This window comes from Electrophorus electricus, chromosome 19 (assembly GCF_041902795.1).
Source record: "Electrophorus electricus isolate QZ-2024a chromosome 19, ASM4190279v1, whole genome shotgun sequence".
Lineage (NCBI taxonomy): Eukaryota > Metazoa > Chordata > Actinopteri > Gymnotiformes > Gymnotidae > Electrophorus > Electrophorus electricus.
Window position 1 is genome coordinate 2,866,713 of NC_137515.1, and position 14,697 is coordinate 2,881,409.

General features: G+C 45.7%; 1 protein-coding gene and 1 long non-coding RNA gene across 8 annotated transcripts; one reads left to right on the plus strand and one right to left on the minus strand.

Annotated features, from left to right (window-relative positions):
• Nucleotides 1-1,398: 1,398 nt before the first annotated feature.
• On the plus strand, nt 1,399-14,285 carry LOC113573307 (ran-binding protein 3-like). 7 transcript variants are annotated; one of them, XM_027003472.3, is made up of 14 exons: nt 1,403-1,883; nt 6,899-6,957; nt 7,112-7,136; nt 7,245-7,310; nt 7,629-7,691; nt 8,621-8,686; nt 10,163-10,260; nt 10,617-10,714; nt 10,890-10,968; nt 11,078-11,171; nt 11,798-11,919; nt 12,076-12,196; nt 12,587-12,940; nt 13,248-14,285. In XM_027003472.3, exons 1-14 carry the CDS (start codon nt 1,739-1,741, stop codon nt 13,289-13,291), a joined length of 1,434 nt encoding a protein of 477 aa, XP_026859273.2. In that variant the 5' UTR covers nt 1,403-1,738; the 3' UTR covers nt 13,292-14,285. The 7 variants fall into 7 exon arrangements, with proteins under 7 accessions (XP_026859277.2, XP_026859275.2, XP_026859273.2 ...); XM_027003471.3 differs by having other exon boundaries at nt 1,404-1,883; nt 7,626-7,691; XM_027003478.3 differs by lacking the exon at nt 1,403-1,883 and adding an exon at nt 4,752-4,957 and having other exon boundaries at nt 7,626-7,691.
• LOC145652373 (uncharacterized) lies at nt 6,199-6,992 on the minus strand. Its single transcript, XR_014118568.1, has 3 exons — nt 6,868-6,992; nt 6,510-6,649; nt 6,199-6,366 (listed from the first exon to the last, which is right to left on the minus strand). It is a non-coding gene; the product is annotated as an uncharacterized LOC145652373 (long non-coding RNA).
• Nucleotides 14,286-14,697: the final 412 nt, after the last annotated feature.

A 14,697-nucleotide genomic window follows, 5' to 3' on the forward strand; every position in this document is an offset into this window, starting at 1 on the left:
ATTTACAAATACCGAACATTTTGGAGAGCTGAGGGGTGTATCCTGCTAGATCACTGAGATTTCTGTCATCAGGTGGGCAGCCAAATCGGACCAACTGCAGACAAATAGCTGATTACATAAACAACCTGTTTACACAAGTTTATCTCTCTCTCTCCCTCCTAGTTACTGAAGTTTCTCTTGTTTTGAAAGCCACAACCTTGGGAAAGGCAGCATTAACAAAGCTTAAAAAATGTAATTACTGCTGGAGGCAGTGGTGATTAAAATTAACCTTCATGCAATTCTGCGCACTGTAAGTGCAACAAACACAATTACATGTACAAGTGCAAAACAATTATGTTCATAAGGCGGACTGTGATTAATGCATTCTAAAACTGAAAATCCAGGACAATATACGAGATGCTTAAAATCTGTTTAAAATCGATACTCCTAAGCTGTCAAAAATTCTCACATGAGGGCAAAGTACTTTAAGAACCCAACAGTAGTCAGATAACCCAGAGAGAGAGAGAGAGAGAGAGAGAGAGAGAGAGAGAGAGAGAGAGAGAGAGAGAGAGAGAGATCCTTAGCTTATCCCAAGATAAAAATTCAGTCATACGCAGACTCAAGAGTACTGAAAAACCTCTACACTATCACAAGACTTTCCCAAAAACATCATAAAGTTCAATACATGTTGTAATGTGTAAACCTCCCGTAAACAAGTTGCCTAGAGCCAAAAAACCTCCTCAAGAGCACACACAACATACTCGTGGCCTGCACAAACACATGCATTTATAGCTGCAGCTGCACAGGCGCAGCGCTCGTGGCTGAAGCCTTTGGCCCCACGCGACTGGTCCGGAGTGGAAAATTCCGCAGTGCCAGTGAGCATGCTCCTGAAACCAGTCCGTGCCGGTACCGAGCGACCCTTCGTAACGTCGTCACTTAGTTACGGTGCCACGTGACAGAACGAGAGGCAGGAGACTCAAGCGCTCCAAAACCAAAACCGAAGCGTGGCAGTGCGAATGAGATTGCTTGCAGCGTTCCGTGCAACCACGTAGAATAATACGAACCCAATACTAAGATTGTTACGTTCACGGCGAACAGTGGGCTCTTTCTGCTCTAAGCCAGAACATTGTACAGTATATTGCATGTATCAGTAATGCATTTGCGTCCAGCAAACCAGCGATACCTTTTACAGTAGGGAAATCTGTATCTATCTTACAGTAAAAGTAAGTCTTTTAAATTTTAAACTGGTCGCTATGATTTCTTTATTGGTTTTATCAAAAGCTTCCGCGGCGTTAATATTAGCGCGGGGCTAAATATAAATGAGTAATAAGAAAAAGCCATCTGGCTTCCTTGTAATACTGGGTGTTGAATATTACATTACAGCGTGCGCGCTAAACTACACGCCTTTGTGCACGCCTGTCGCCTCGCCCCCAGCTCGCGCCACTGTGATTAAGGAGCACTGTAGTAAAGCGCAACGTGACAATTCCCTCACATTTCTACCTAACAGCCAGAGTGCGCAGGGGAGCTCATTATGAACATCAGACACCCCGAGTTTGAGGATTAACCTGACTGTAGTCAACAGCAATTACCCCGAGGTTTTGGGATGGGGGGCGTGGTTGTATTTTCGTAATTGGCGGTATCAGGCACTTGCGCATCGCTGTTTACGTTTCTGCGGCACCGGTACCACGCTGAACTGCTGCGCTGGAACTATGCGGCTCTTCAGGCTCTGCGAAGCTCAGATGGCGCGTATTGAGCAGTGATGATGTCTCTGTCTGCGGACGGTCCGACAGGCGCACCGAGCGCACCCGCCGATACAGTGTGTGGATCCGCCGGTCCGCCAGCGGACGTCTCGCGCTCCTCTGTTGCCCGCTGCGCTCGGGACAGCGTCTGCCCGCCACTTCAAGGTAAAGAGTGTTCACCGCGCGATTCCGTGTAGACCTAAGTTCTTGTTAGACTGAAAGAAGTTACTTTCAGACGTGCAGGAGTTTATTTTATAATGATCACGCTGTGTGTCCATTCATTATCTGTATTCGTGTTCCTTTCAGCTTGATAACAATGACGTCGAATGACGTAATTTATTACATTTTGCACAAACCTTACTGGTTAATTTCAAAGTCTTGTCTTGTGCTAGTAACTCACACTACAGGTTGATTCATTCTTATATCTGCAAAACAAGTTTACACAGCTCTGTTGACCTCTGCACAGCACAGGCTAGTCCAAGTCGTGTATGTACAGTAAATATGATCTTTCTCCTTTGGCACCTCAATGCTTGAGACTGAGAAATCTCTGAAATCGAGATAAGTATTGTTGCCATCTTCCACGGTCTCTGACTGTCCCAGACCCCTCTCATTCTAAAGTGTGGCACACCGACACATTGCAACCACACACTGTGAGGGAGACACGATCGTCCCTGCAGTTGCAATAATGAATGTCACAAGTCACAGAGTGAATAAGCAGTACAACACTGGCAAAATGTGTATTCGCCACTTTAATCCTTACACCCTCGCCCGTCGGCATGTCTCACAGGACCACTGTCTGAGTCTTAATGTCAGTGCAGCGCTCTCAATTACCAGTCAGCGAGAAGTGTCGTAAAAAACGAACATGAGCTCAGGAGGAGCGTGGGGAGTCAGTCAGGAGGTGATTAGGCTAGGAAGGAGCAGTTTGGCTTTCTGGAAGGTTCAGGGCGATCTTAGGAAGACGATGACCAGATCAAGGCAGCCTAATCCAGTTTCTCCTGAGCAGCACCTGTCTGTTCCTGTCCCAGGCTTTGGTTCTGCTGCCTGCCCCAAAATATCCACCAGGTGTTGTTTCACTGACATTTCTCACAAATACATTACATTCACACTGATGTATCACCTTGCACTTAGTGCATATGGAACTTGTCAAAGTGTTGGGGTTTTTTTTGTTGTTTTTTTTTTTAAAAATAGGCTTGAAAGGCTTCTGTGTCTTGAGTGTGACTATTAAACCACAAAAACCTGTGGAATAGTTCACTTGTGTGCTTTGAAGATGATTTTCAAAGATTTCAGGAAGCTGTGGTATGAAATATGGCACAGCAGTGCTGCGATAGTCCTCTCCAAATCTGCAAACACAACGTTCCAGGTGGAAATCCCCTTACAGTTTAAAAAAGCTGTTTTAGTTAGAGTTTAGAGAACTGCGTGATGCAACCACAGCTTCACGTTTCTTTGCTGAACATGTTCGTTGGGGTTCTACTGGAGGAGACCCGTCCTTAGCCGGGGCGGCCTCGTGCCCAGTTCAGCACGGCGTTCAGCATACCACATGAGAACATTTTGGAGCCTGTGCTTCATCTTCTGCTTATGTCAGCACTGACAGTGTTTCAACAGTCACTCGCTGAGAGGCGTCATACTCAAGATCACTTCCTAACACGATGACTTGGATCACACAAAGTTGGAGCCTCGGAACTAGAAACAAAACTAACATTAGAAACCTGGTGTTGCATAACCGAAGCTTAAAGTCCTCTTAAACAACAACAATGTGAAGCATCCAGTTCATATAGGAGAATCCATGATCTGTTGCCAGAGTGTTCAAATGGCAGGCTGTTCATCTATTTGGCTAAATCCCTTAAAATAGATTTTGAGAGTGTACACTTGCGCGTACACTTTCCTTATATCATAGTCATTGGTGCATGTGGATCAGGCCAAATAGGAAAAGTCAAACAAGTTCAGCCAAATGAGCTTTAAAAAAAAAGCTACAGCCCTTTGGGAGCACTGGCTGTACCTGCGATTGATGCAATGGAACCCTAACGTCCTGGAAGCCTGCATGATCTGCTTGTTAACGGCATAACAGCGCAGCATGCGCCCGTTTTAGTGGATGGTGTTTGCTGTCTCTGGAGGGTTCGGGCCCGGCTGGAGCTCTGACGCTGCAGAACAAAGGCATCTTGCAGAGCTGTGCTAAGTAAACCCAGCTGCACTGGGCAGGACCAGGCGGCTTGTTGTCGATCTCATTTGGCCTGCGAAAATATTAAGGAAACCTCTCCAGTCGCAGCAGGCCTATGGCCAAGCACTCCGTGAATGCAGCCTCTTGTACAGAAGAACACAAGGGAAAGGGGGGGCGTTCTGTCAGAGGGGGTGGAACGTGGGGAGCCATTGTTCAGACTGCGAGCTGTTCATGGGTGTCTGCTGCTTTAAACGCGGTTTCCCTGCCCATGTCTCGCCACCACCCTGCTAGTCTCTGAAGGGCAGTCTGGTCGACACCAGTAAGGCCTGGTCCACACCAGCACATGAAGTCCACCCCCCACCCCCACCAACAACAAGCTGTTCCAGAGTTGGGTGGGAGGAGTTACTGCTGGTTCTGTTAGGGCAGAGGTTGGTAGAGTTCAGCAGCAGTTGGCATTGGACTTTACTGCACATTCAGAATTTGGCAAAAAATCAGTTCTTTGCTTCTTTCTAGGCCAATTCACATTCTCAACAGCCAAGGACGTGGAGAACAGAACCAGCAGGACAAAACAAGTGAAAACTAGCTTTGACTGGAGCTGGGGGGGGGGGGGGGGGGTAATGAGCTGTCAAACAATCAGGTTCACAAATTACAGAAGAGGCATGAGAGCCATATAGAATCATTACAGCTCATTAATTATTTTCACCGGTTTCTTTTTTGCGCTCATGAGGGTTGTCTCAGTTCCAGATCAGCTCTTACTTAAAGAGTAAAATGACGGCTTTCTGCTCAAGCGGGCCGGATGATGTTCTTTGTCTGGCATGCTGGGTCAAAATTATCATCTGACAGGAATAGAACAAGGCCTAGATACATTTCCATTCTAGTCGTGCTGTGCAGCCACCTCCCGCTCTGCTGTAAGGGCCTCGTATGGAGGGAAGAGGCTTGTGCGCCCGCTGGCTGTCGGATTCACCGGGAAGCAGCTGACCTTGGGGCTGGCCTGGCATCGAGAAGACACGGCGTGCCGTTCTCACACTGCGCTGCGACATGTGACTGCTAACCACTGAACCATCCGCCTGTGCCCCATGCTTCTGTGAGTAGAAAGAGACGAAATGAGTTTGCACCTTATAGTCTTAGGAGAAGAATTAGAATTATGCTGAATGATCAAATTCATCCTTTCTAATTTTTGTCCTGCCACTTTGATTGTTTTTCCTGGGACCAGCAGATAGAAGTTATTTGGTAATAAACAAAGGCAGGATTGTGCGCCGTTTACCAGCTCTGTCCTTCCCAAAGTTTGACCTGTTGGATGACGGTGTAATCTAGTTAAGCAATGCAGTTAAACAACTGACACACGCAGTTCATCAAGACGTTCCGTCTCTGGATTCTCACACGAATTCTACACTTAAAGGTGCAATCAAGCTATTATGTACAGCAGTCCTGTGTGTTAAAATTCATGTGCACCTCCTTGATCCATAATTGGCAAAACAAGTTTCCAAGAAATATCAACTTGTAGTTAAATATTGGCCATGTTAAAAGATGCAGAATCCTGCAGCAAACCTTTGCATATCAGAGATGCGTCTATGCTTCGAGCACAAATGCAGTCTTACTGAGTTCTGTCGTTTTACGAGTCTCTTTTCACTTCATTTTGATGTTGCCGTGAATGCACAGTGTGACGAGCTAGACAGTGTCATACACAAGCTCGTTGTCCACTGTAAGCTTGGCTGCTGTTTTTCACTGAACACATGGACCTCTGCACCAGCAGAGCTTTGACTCTGTCTTTACAAAATGAAGAGTGGGTGGGAGTGAGCCGAGTGGGTGTGGGCAAGTCCGTGCTCCGCTTTGACGAAAATAACACGAAAATAGAAATGGCTTGCAGAATACTCATGTGGAATTATGTAAGTCTGTCAGAGGAAAATGGTAGGGGGTTTTTTTGCAGAGTTTTACATTCGATGTTCTGCACTTTTGAAAGATAGCTATGGTCTGACCAGTCCCGTGCGGTTGGTCCTGGTTAGAACTACTGTTTTAAACAAATAATCCCATCCCATTTTGGCAAGACAAGGAGTAATCCGTCTCTTCATTCCCAAGTGAGACATTTACAACACATGAACCTGTGCTTTACACGACTTCAAAGTGCCTACACTGCTCCTATGTGTCGGACGGTGACGCACAGGCCGCCTTGCCCGTTAAACGGCGGATACATTGGTGGTGACGAGTGGCCGTGCGTTCACACACTCTGCTTGCATAGGAGCGGCACGGGAATCGGATCGCTCGCTGCTGTTCCATGTGCACAGATAACGCAACAAAAAAAAACAGAGTACAGCTTTCCAGGGGACAGGTCAGATGCCTGTTTATCGACATCCCTGCCCTACCAAGCCGTTTGTGACACATCTGTGTGACATGTAGACTAATCTCAATTGCACAGGCAGTGGATGTTGGCAGGCCAGCGAGAGCCCCGCCCCTTATTTCTGCAGGTCCGTCTCTCAGTTCTCTCAGACTTCTCGTCTACGCAGGGTGAAAAAAAGAAGAAAAAAAAAAAAAGTTTATTATTAGCCCATAGACAGGTCTGAGCCAGGATTAGTTTGACCCATTGCCAAGTGGGGTGTGTGTGATTAGTATGTGTTGGTTCACTCGTCAACCCGCCCCACCTCCCGTGGGCCGGCCGGCGGATGGGTGGTGTAAGGGCCACGTTCTTCCAGCACACAGCTGGACGGTGACTCTGGGGCTCCAGGCACCAGCAGGCTGGGGTCCCCTGTGCTGGCCCTCAGGCCTGGGCTCCAGTTCTCTGCTGCACCGTAAGGAAAAGTTCCAGGAGAAGCTGTTTTTATTTATTGTAAAAATTCATGTATGGACCATTGTGTTGAGCGGTTTGACTCCTGAGACGTAGGAAGGTGTGTGCAGAACTGATGTCGTCAACTATTACCACTGTGAAATAAAACTGGAGTTTGTATAATTCTTTAGATTATATAGTTTATATTATTGTGTAAATATTATCCAGTAACTTACCATCCAATTCCAATCTGTTTGTTTACTTCAGCCAAGCCGATACTCACCCCACCAATGTTCACCTTCCAAAGAATAAACGCTCCAGTGAAGGTAAGCCTGCCTACCAACAAAACGCATGTTGACCAAACACTGGCATATTTGAGACTCCAACATAAACCAGAGAGAGATGTGTTGACATGTTCAGCACAGTCCCTGAGTGTATATTAATGAGTCTGAACCGATCTTATGTATGTCTGTTCCTCAGAGGAGATCCGAGGAAGAGCTGAATGGTAAGCAGCGCTTTCCCTCTGCAAAAGATTAACAACAGGTACTCCAGTTAAGACCTGCTGTCTTGGTATGGAATTCTTACAGACGCAGATTTTCCTTTATGTTTTCAGGAACCGGCATGAACAAACGTGCCAGGTCGCTCACCTGTCCCTCCTTACTGAGTTGGCCTCGAAAAGGTGAGAGTTCAGCGAGTCTTCATAGATGTTTCTGCAGTGCATTAGGTCTTGTTTGAGTTTACAGCTGCTGCGATGAAGCAGGGGCGTGGGGGGCAGCGTTGTTATGGTGACAGAGGCTTTGTGACAATGCCATCATTTTAGTCCAGAGGCTGTATCTGCATTTCTCATGAAATATCCAGTAATATATTCAATATGAGATTGAAAAATAGTATGAGAGTGATAGGGGCTGTTCCTGTATCATTTCCTTACCTGTTTTCCTGACAAAATTAACAAGACTGATAAAGCAAGACTCATCTTGTTCTTTCGGTCTCCCAGCAGTTCCCTGTAACAATGGCAGACGAGTTCGTTCATGTTCTCTGTCTTGTCTATCACCTTCACCTGGTAAGCAAACTCTCTGTCTCACCATCGTTTTCTCTCTCTGTTCAAAAATGTAAATCCACACCCCAGGTGCTTCATGCACTCGGTAGTTTGAAATCTGCCTGCGGTACCAACAGAGGTGCCATGTTTACGTGTGCCAGTTTAGGTCCAAGGTCCCTGCTAACCTCATCGATTTCAATGATCCGCGTGATGCTTGTGTTCCAAGCCGTGCCTCAGTATCTGCCGGCTTCTGTTTCGGAGCCTAGGGAAAAGAAGGTCTTATGTGCTGTGCACAAATCACCCTACTCTTCCTCTGGGTGGGCAGGTTAGGGCCTGACTAGGATCGGGATCGGAGTGTATTTTCTAAGCTTGTTGAACTCTAACTGGGTATTGGTTGGGTTTTGGGCTTCATACAGAAAAAAGATGGAAGATTAGTACCCAGTAAGCACTCTGGGAACCTGAGTTAACAGTGAAGATTGTGCCAACACAGATAAGCTTGTTTAACCGCAGAGACAGTGAGTTTGCTTCCTGCTTTTCAGTGTTGTTAACTGAAGATCCTACCTTTCTCACAGTGCAGTTACACTTGAATAGCTGTTTATACTGTGGTCAACCACTACGTTGCAATCATCTGACAAGGCAGATTGTGTCTTGAAAGAGCTTACTAGTTATGGGGCAAATAAACCTCAGGAAACTGAGTAAGGGGTTTAGGGAAATTGTTTTTTAGTTTGTCTGTAGACCACAAAGGTTCTTTAATTGAAAAAAAGAGCCACTTGAGCTTATGAGCTGCAGGCCAAAATATTTTTAGAAGTATGTTTTTTATCACTTAAAGTGAGCCTCTTTTGTTCATGGTACAAGGGCTTTCCCTCTTAATAATAAATAATACATAATAAACAACGCATAAAAAATACACAGTAAATAATGACAAGTGCCCATTTTCTTGCGTTAATTTACAGTCTCTGGAACAAATGTCTTCATGCCTTCAAACATGCACCGCCTGATCAGTGGCTCCGCCTCCACAGGTTAGTATCTCCTCCACAGGTTAGTATCTCCTCCACAGGTTAGTATCTCCTCCACAGGTTAGTATCTCCTCCACAGGTTAGTCTCCCTTCCTCCACAGGTTAGTATCTCCTTCACAGGTTAGTCTCCCCTCCTCCACAGGTTAGTATCTCCTCCACAGGTTAGTATCTCCTCCACAGGTTAGTCTCCCCTCCTCCACAGGTTAGTATCTCCTCCTCCACAGGTTAGTATCCCCTCCTCCACAGGTTAGTATCTCCTCCACAGGTTAGTATCTCCTCTACAGGTTAGTCTCCCCTCCTCCACAGGTTGGTATCTCCTCCACAGGTTAGTCTCCCCTCCTCCACAGGTTAGTATCTCCTCCTCCACAGGTTAGTATCCCCTCCTCCACAGGTTAGTATCTCCTCCACAGGTTAGTCTCCCCTCCTCCACAGGTTGGTATCTCCTCCACAGGTTAGTCTCCCCTCTTCCACAGGTTGGTATCTCCTCCACAGGTTAGTCTCCCCTCTTCCACAGGTTAGTATCTCCTCCACAGGTTAGTCTCCCCTCCTCCACAGGTCAGTATCTCCTCCACAGGTTAGTCTCCCCTCCTCCACAGGTTAGTATCTCCTCCACAGGTTAGTCTCCCCTCTTCCACAGGTTAGTATCTCCTCCACAGGTTAGTCTCCCCTCTTCCACAGGTTAGTATCTACTCCACAGGTTAGTCTCCCCTCCTCCACAGGTTAGTATCTCCTCCACAGGTTAGTATCTCCTCCTCCACAGGTTAGTATCTCCTCCTCCACAGGTTAGTCTCCCCTCCTCCACAGGTTAGTCTCCCCTCCTCCACAGGTTAGTATCTCCTCCACAGGTTAGTATCTCCTCCTCCACAGGTTAGTCTCCCCTCCTCCACAGGTTAGTCTCCCCTCCTCCACAGGTTAGTATCTCTTCCACAGGTTAGTCTCCCCTCCTCCACAGGTTAGTATCTCCTCCACAGGTTAGTCTGCCCTCTTCCACAGGTTAGTATCTCCTCCACAGGTTAGTCTCCCCTCCTCCACAGGTTAGTCTCCCCTCCTCCACAGGTTAGTCTCCCCTCCTCCACAGGTTAGTCTCCCCTCCTCCACAGGTTAGTATCTCCTCCTCCACAGGTTAGTATCTCCTCCACAGGTTAGTCTCCCCTCCTCCACAGGTTAGTATCTCCTCCACAGGTTGGTCTCCCTTCCTCCACAGGTCAGGATCTATTCCTGGTGTTCAGTGTTAGCTTCACCATCACGTGGGTCACACACATCTGCTGTACTTTCAAGTGTTGGGACTTAAAAGGACAAAAAGTCTAAAAAGACCTGCTGGTTTTATGCTTTGTATGACGATAGGCCTTTGGCAATAAATGTAAATGAATTTAATTTATGCTGTTTTTACACCTTTTTTAACTTACTCATTGAATTGCAAGTCTGAATGTCTGTAAATAAACCACGTGGACTAAATTAGATGTCTGGCCACATTTGCAGTGTCTCCTCGAGCCAAAGTAAAGAACACCCAACCGAGACCGTCTACACCGCCAGAGCCCAAGCACTGGCGGGCCTACAACATGCCTCATCTCAGCCGGGTATTGCACAAGGCCTCACACCCACTATACCGCTGCAGGCTTCCACTGACACACTTCAGGGGTGCAGAGATCTTTCATCCCTTAGTTAATTTAGCCAATTCTTTTTTTCTTCTTGCTGTAAAGAAAAGACAGCTTTCATTCAAGCTCTTGCGCAACTGCAGTCTGGTCTGAAGGCGTTTGTGTACCATCATACCCAGGCTGTATATATCTGCACTGTTAGTGCTTTTGACCCTGTGGCATTGGCTGCAAACCCTACATGAGCCGATTCCCACCACCACCCCGGTAGTGCTGCTTCTTTGTCTTCACCGGTGTAAACATGCCCCGTTAAACTCTGATGGTTGTATATGATCCCTCAGGTTAGTGGAGACACCGCTGAAGACCTCTCCAGAGTCACTGTTAGCCTCCCGTCTTCAGATAGCCCCATGGAACAGCAGACACCACCCAAAACTAGCAGGTCAGCTGACACCTTTAGTCTTCTACCCAATCAAAGAGACAGTAGCGGTACATACAAAGTAATACTAAAGCGTCTACATGGGTCCCTCATACGTGGGAACAACGTGTTGCGGGCCAGGGGATTCAACATCAAAGACAATATGCAAAATTGAATCTGCTGATGTGGCCTTTCACAGAACCCTCTCACAGACGACGGTGGATGTTGCTGGAAGCATCCAGTTTGTGTTTGGGGAGAACATGAGCGAGAGAGTTCTGGTAAGCCTGATATATTCTCCAAGTCCTGGCTGGGTAGCGTCACTAAGCGCTCAGCGTTAGTTCATTGGTGAGTTTGGCTGGATCAAAGTACATTGGTTTTTCCACTCAGAGTCCACAGAAAAGCCCATGTGGTGAGGAAATGTCTGGGACAGACTGCAGCTCCAATGACTCGGACTCCTCCAGCTCCGAGGCCTCTAACACAAGTAAGTCATGAACGAGCTTCTGTGCCGATGAAAGAAAAGCAGATAAGTAGTTTTAAAAGTAAGCCATGTTTGCTGAGAACAGTGTATTCTCGTTGTAGAGCCTGTCTATGTTAAGACAACACTTAACACAATACTTAAGTGGCTAGTCTAAACAGGCATAGGTGGTTTTGGCCAGCAAATGTGGATGTTATGAGCCAAAAGTAACCTAAATATTTTCCAAATCATGCATTCTTTGAACTGAGTGTCACTGCCTCTCTGACTCTCCCTAGCGGCGTAGTATGTGTACTGCTTTTCCATAACACTTAATAAGGCTTCTCTTAAATGACCAAATGTACTAGTAAAATTATCATCCCTGGCTGAAACATTTATGCAACAAACATTATATCAAAATTGGCTCCAAGGCAAGTAGGGAGTAGGGAGCTTCAAGTACAAGAAGGCTAATGAAAGCTAATGAAGTTAAAAATACGATACGAGTGTTTGGGGTCCATTTTTTTTTATAGAGTTCAGCCACGGACATGCAGTGAAGTTAAATACCACTGAAGCAATTTCTGCTGTATTTATTTTGTCAGTTGAAGGATGCATCTCAGTAGTTTGGTGCTTGACTGCAAACACTGGCTTTTCCATAGTGACCGTACAGAGCACTTTGTGGGAGTCTGCAGCAGCCTACACTAATGCCTGTAGGAGGCGCTGTCTACCCAAACAAGTCAAGGTCTTTACTGGGGAAGAGAACGAGAGCAATGTTGTGCAGGTCTGACACACGCATAGTTTCACACCAGTATCAAAACTGGTCACACCTATTGGCTATGATGAGAAGTAATGGTGACAGACTAAGCTGGCATTTATCACAGGCATAGAAAATCCCCATGAAAAAAAGAAAAAAGACCCAACCCCTGGTCTCTTTTAGCTGACATGTAAGCTGTTTGTCCTGGAGAGAGGCTCGCACTCATGGAGGGAGAGAGGGAGGGGCATCCTACGACTGAACGACCTGAAGAGAGGAGCGAGGGGATGTTTGCAGTCGAGAATGGGTGAGGGAGATTGTGATGGCACTGCCACTCACTTTTGTTGTGTGTTGCAATTCTGCTGCCTAGTCCAGGATCTTTCAAAACTCCTCACGTGCTATTTTTAATTTAAGATATATACTAGCCATGTCTTTACCACTAGTGTATGTAAATAATTCAGACCAAACTGGTTTCAACTGGCTGATTCATCCACGAATAGAATAAACTGTGCCACAATTTAGGCCACAGCTTGACCTAGCAACTTTAAAAAAAAAAATATTTACTGTAAATTGATAACTCCAGAAATATCCTTACACTTATTTAAAAGCATCAGGCCTGGTGACTAAGTATAAATATATACGTTATGAAAACAGATATACCCATACTCATAGTCTCGCTGCTTCTGTCCACTCACAGTGATGAGGCACGAAGGCAATCTAAAGGTGATTCTGAACACCAAGCTCTATGCACACACGCACCTGCGGCGTCCCACGCGCTGTAACCTGCAGTTGACGGCCACGGACGTGGAGAGCCGTGGCGTGCGTGTGTTTCTGATCCAGGCGAGTGCCCGAGACGTGGCGCGCCTCTACGTAGCCGTGCACCACAGGCTGGTGGCACTGCGGTGCTCGTCTGCCAGCGTGGCGCTGGGGGACGGGGATACGGAGACAGCCCTCGCAGACCGGGATGGACCCTGCAGCAACGAGGAGGAAGAGGACGATGAGGAAGAGGAGGCTGAAGAGGACGCGATCTTCATCACGCATGTGAGATCTGGTAAGGGCTAACACATGCGGTCAAGTTGTTTACCGGGAAGAGCCGTCATGAAGACTGTTTGATTCCTAAAGAGGGATTTAGTCCTTAACAGATTGGGCATAGAAAAAACATGCATATTATCAACAAAAATATATATTTACAGTTACAGATATGCAAAGAAAAACACAAACATGAGCTAGTTATAAACTGTACTGAAAGTTTAATTTGAACACATCAAGTGTTTGACTCATCCCCCTCTCAGACAAAGCAGACAGTTCGATCTTCAGCAGCCTTCACTGAACTTCATTTGCATTTGTATCATTTCCAGGGGACTGTAATTGGAGGCACAGCCATTCTAGACTCCGCCCTTGACCCCACCTCTACCCATGGGCCTGAAAATGTTTCCTGTCTTGCCTCTGGCCTCAGCCGTTCCAGAGCACCCATGGGCACCATGTCCTACTGTGTTCAGTCCAAAGATAGAAGCCACGATGACAAACATTATAGATAACACTATTAGCAATCAGCCTGCAAGGTTTGTCTATAGTATTGACAGCAATCTTTTGCCAAAGAATAAATGAGATTATATTATGCTATAAAGACACTTTTTTTTCTTTTTTCTGATAAAGGGGCAAAAAATGAGGAGATTGTAATGAGTAAAACTTGTGCTTTGACCTTTTCTTATCTTAAATTCACACTAAGCAGTCAGAAGCTCAGAGACCATTTCAGAAAACTGTGAAACCATGAAGATGTGTGGACTGTTCGTGTCTGGAGAGTTCTGTCAATTGCTCTGTTGCTAGAAAAGGACTTTGAATGGAATATGAATGTTTTTTTTGTAACACTTTGCAGAAAGGGGGTTTAATTCGGTTCTGCAAAAATGTGGACTAAAGATCAGTGATTCATTCTCCATAACTGAAAAGCTCAATATAGGCTCACTACAGGTTGTAGACTGTAGGTCATTAGCTACATTTGCAGCCTTGTGTTTTGAATGATACGTTAGCAGACACAAACATGTTTCACTGTAATAACATGAGATTTGCAGCCTACCTCATGAACAGTATGGACAATGTCAGCTCTTCAGCACTGAGTTATGCTTTTAAATCTCAGAAGAGTATTATTTCTGGCTTTTTATCTTTTAAAACTTTTAAATTGTTGTTTCTTCAAATGTAAATTCAAAAGACATATAGTTTCATTTTTCTTTGCATTTCTATGGATTTTACTATTGTTTTTATTGGTAAATCTGCAAATATTATATTTGCCCCTGACAAATTTTGAAAGTTAAAATATATAGGAAGATTTTGCCAAAATTCTTATAGATTTCTATAACATTATTTTGTCAGATATATTAAATAACTAATTATAACACACAGACCATGGCTCATATGTTTCTTTTGTAACTGGTTTCTGTTTGCCGCTTGTTGTTTTGACTAACGAATTAGCCTGTTATGAAATTATTTGAACAACTAGTTGTTGTTGTTTTTTCATCACAGTGTCTGTTGGCACCGCGAGGCCGAACCCGGTCAGTAATAAAAAACAAACCAGTCGGCTTTAGCTGTGCACAAACCGACCGTGTGGTGCATCAGTGCTGCGGTGGTGAGTCGATCAGTGGAAAATGCTTATCGACCTTAACCATGACTCGCAGAGTGGATGCAAGTACATCGATTTCTCACCAAGGTGGGCCGACAGGGCAAGGATGTTCTCCTTCTACACCTGTGTGTAATTACAGACTACAGGTTAATCCACCACTGTCTACCCTCCTTATTACGGGTTAGTCCCTGCTG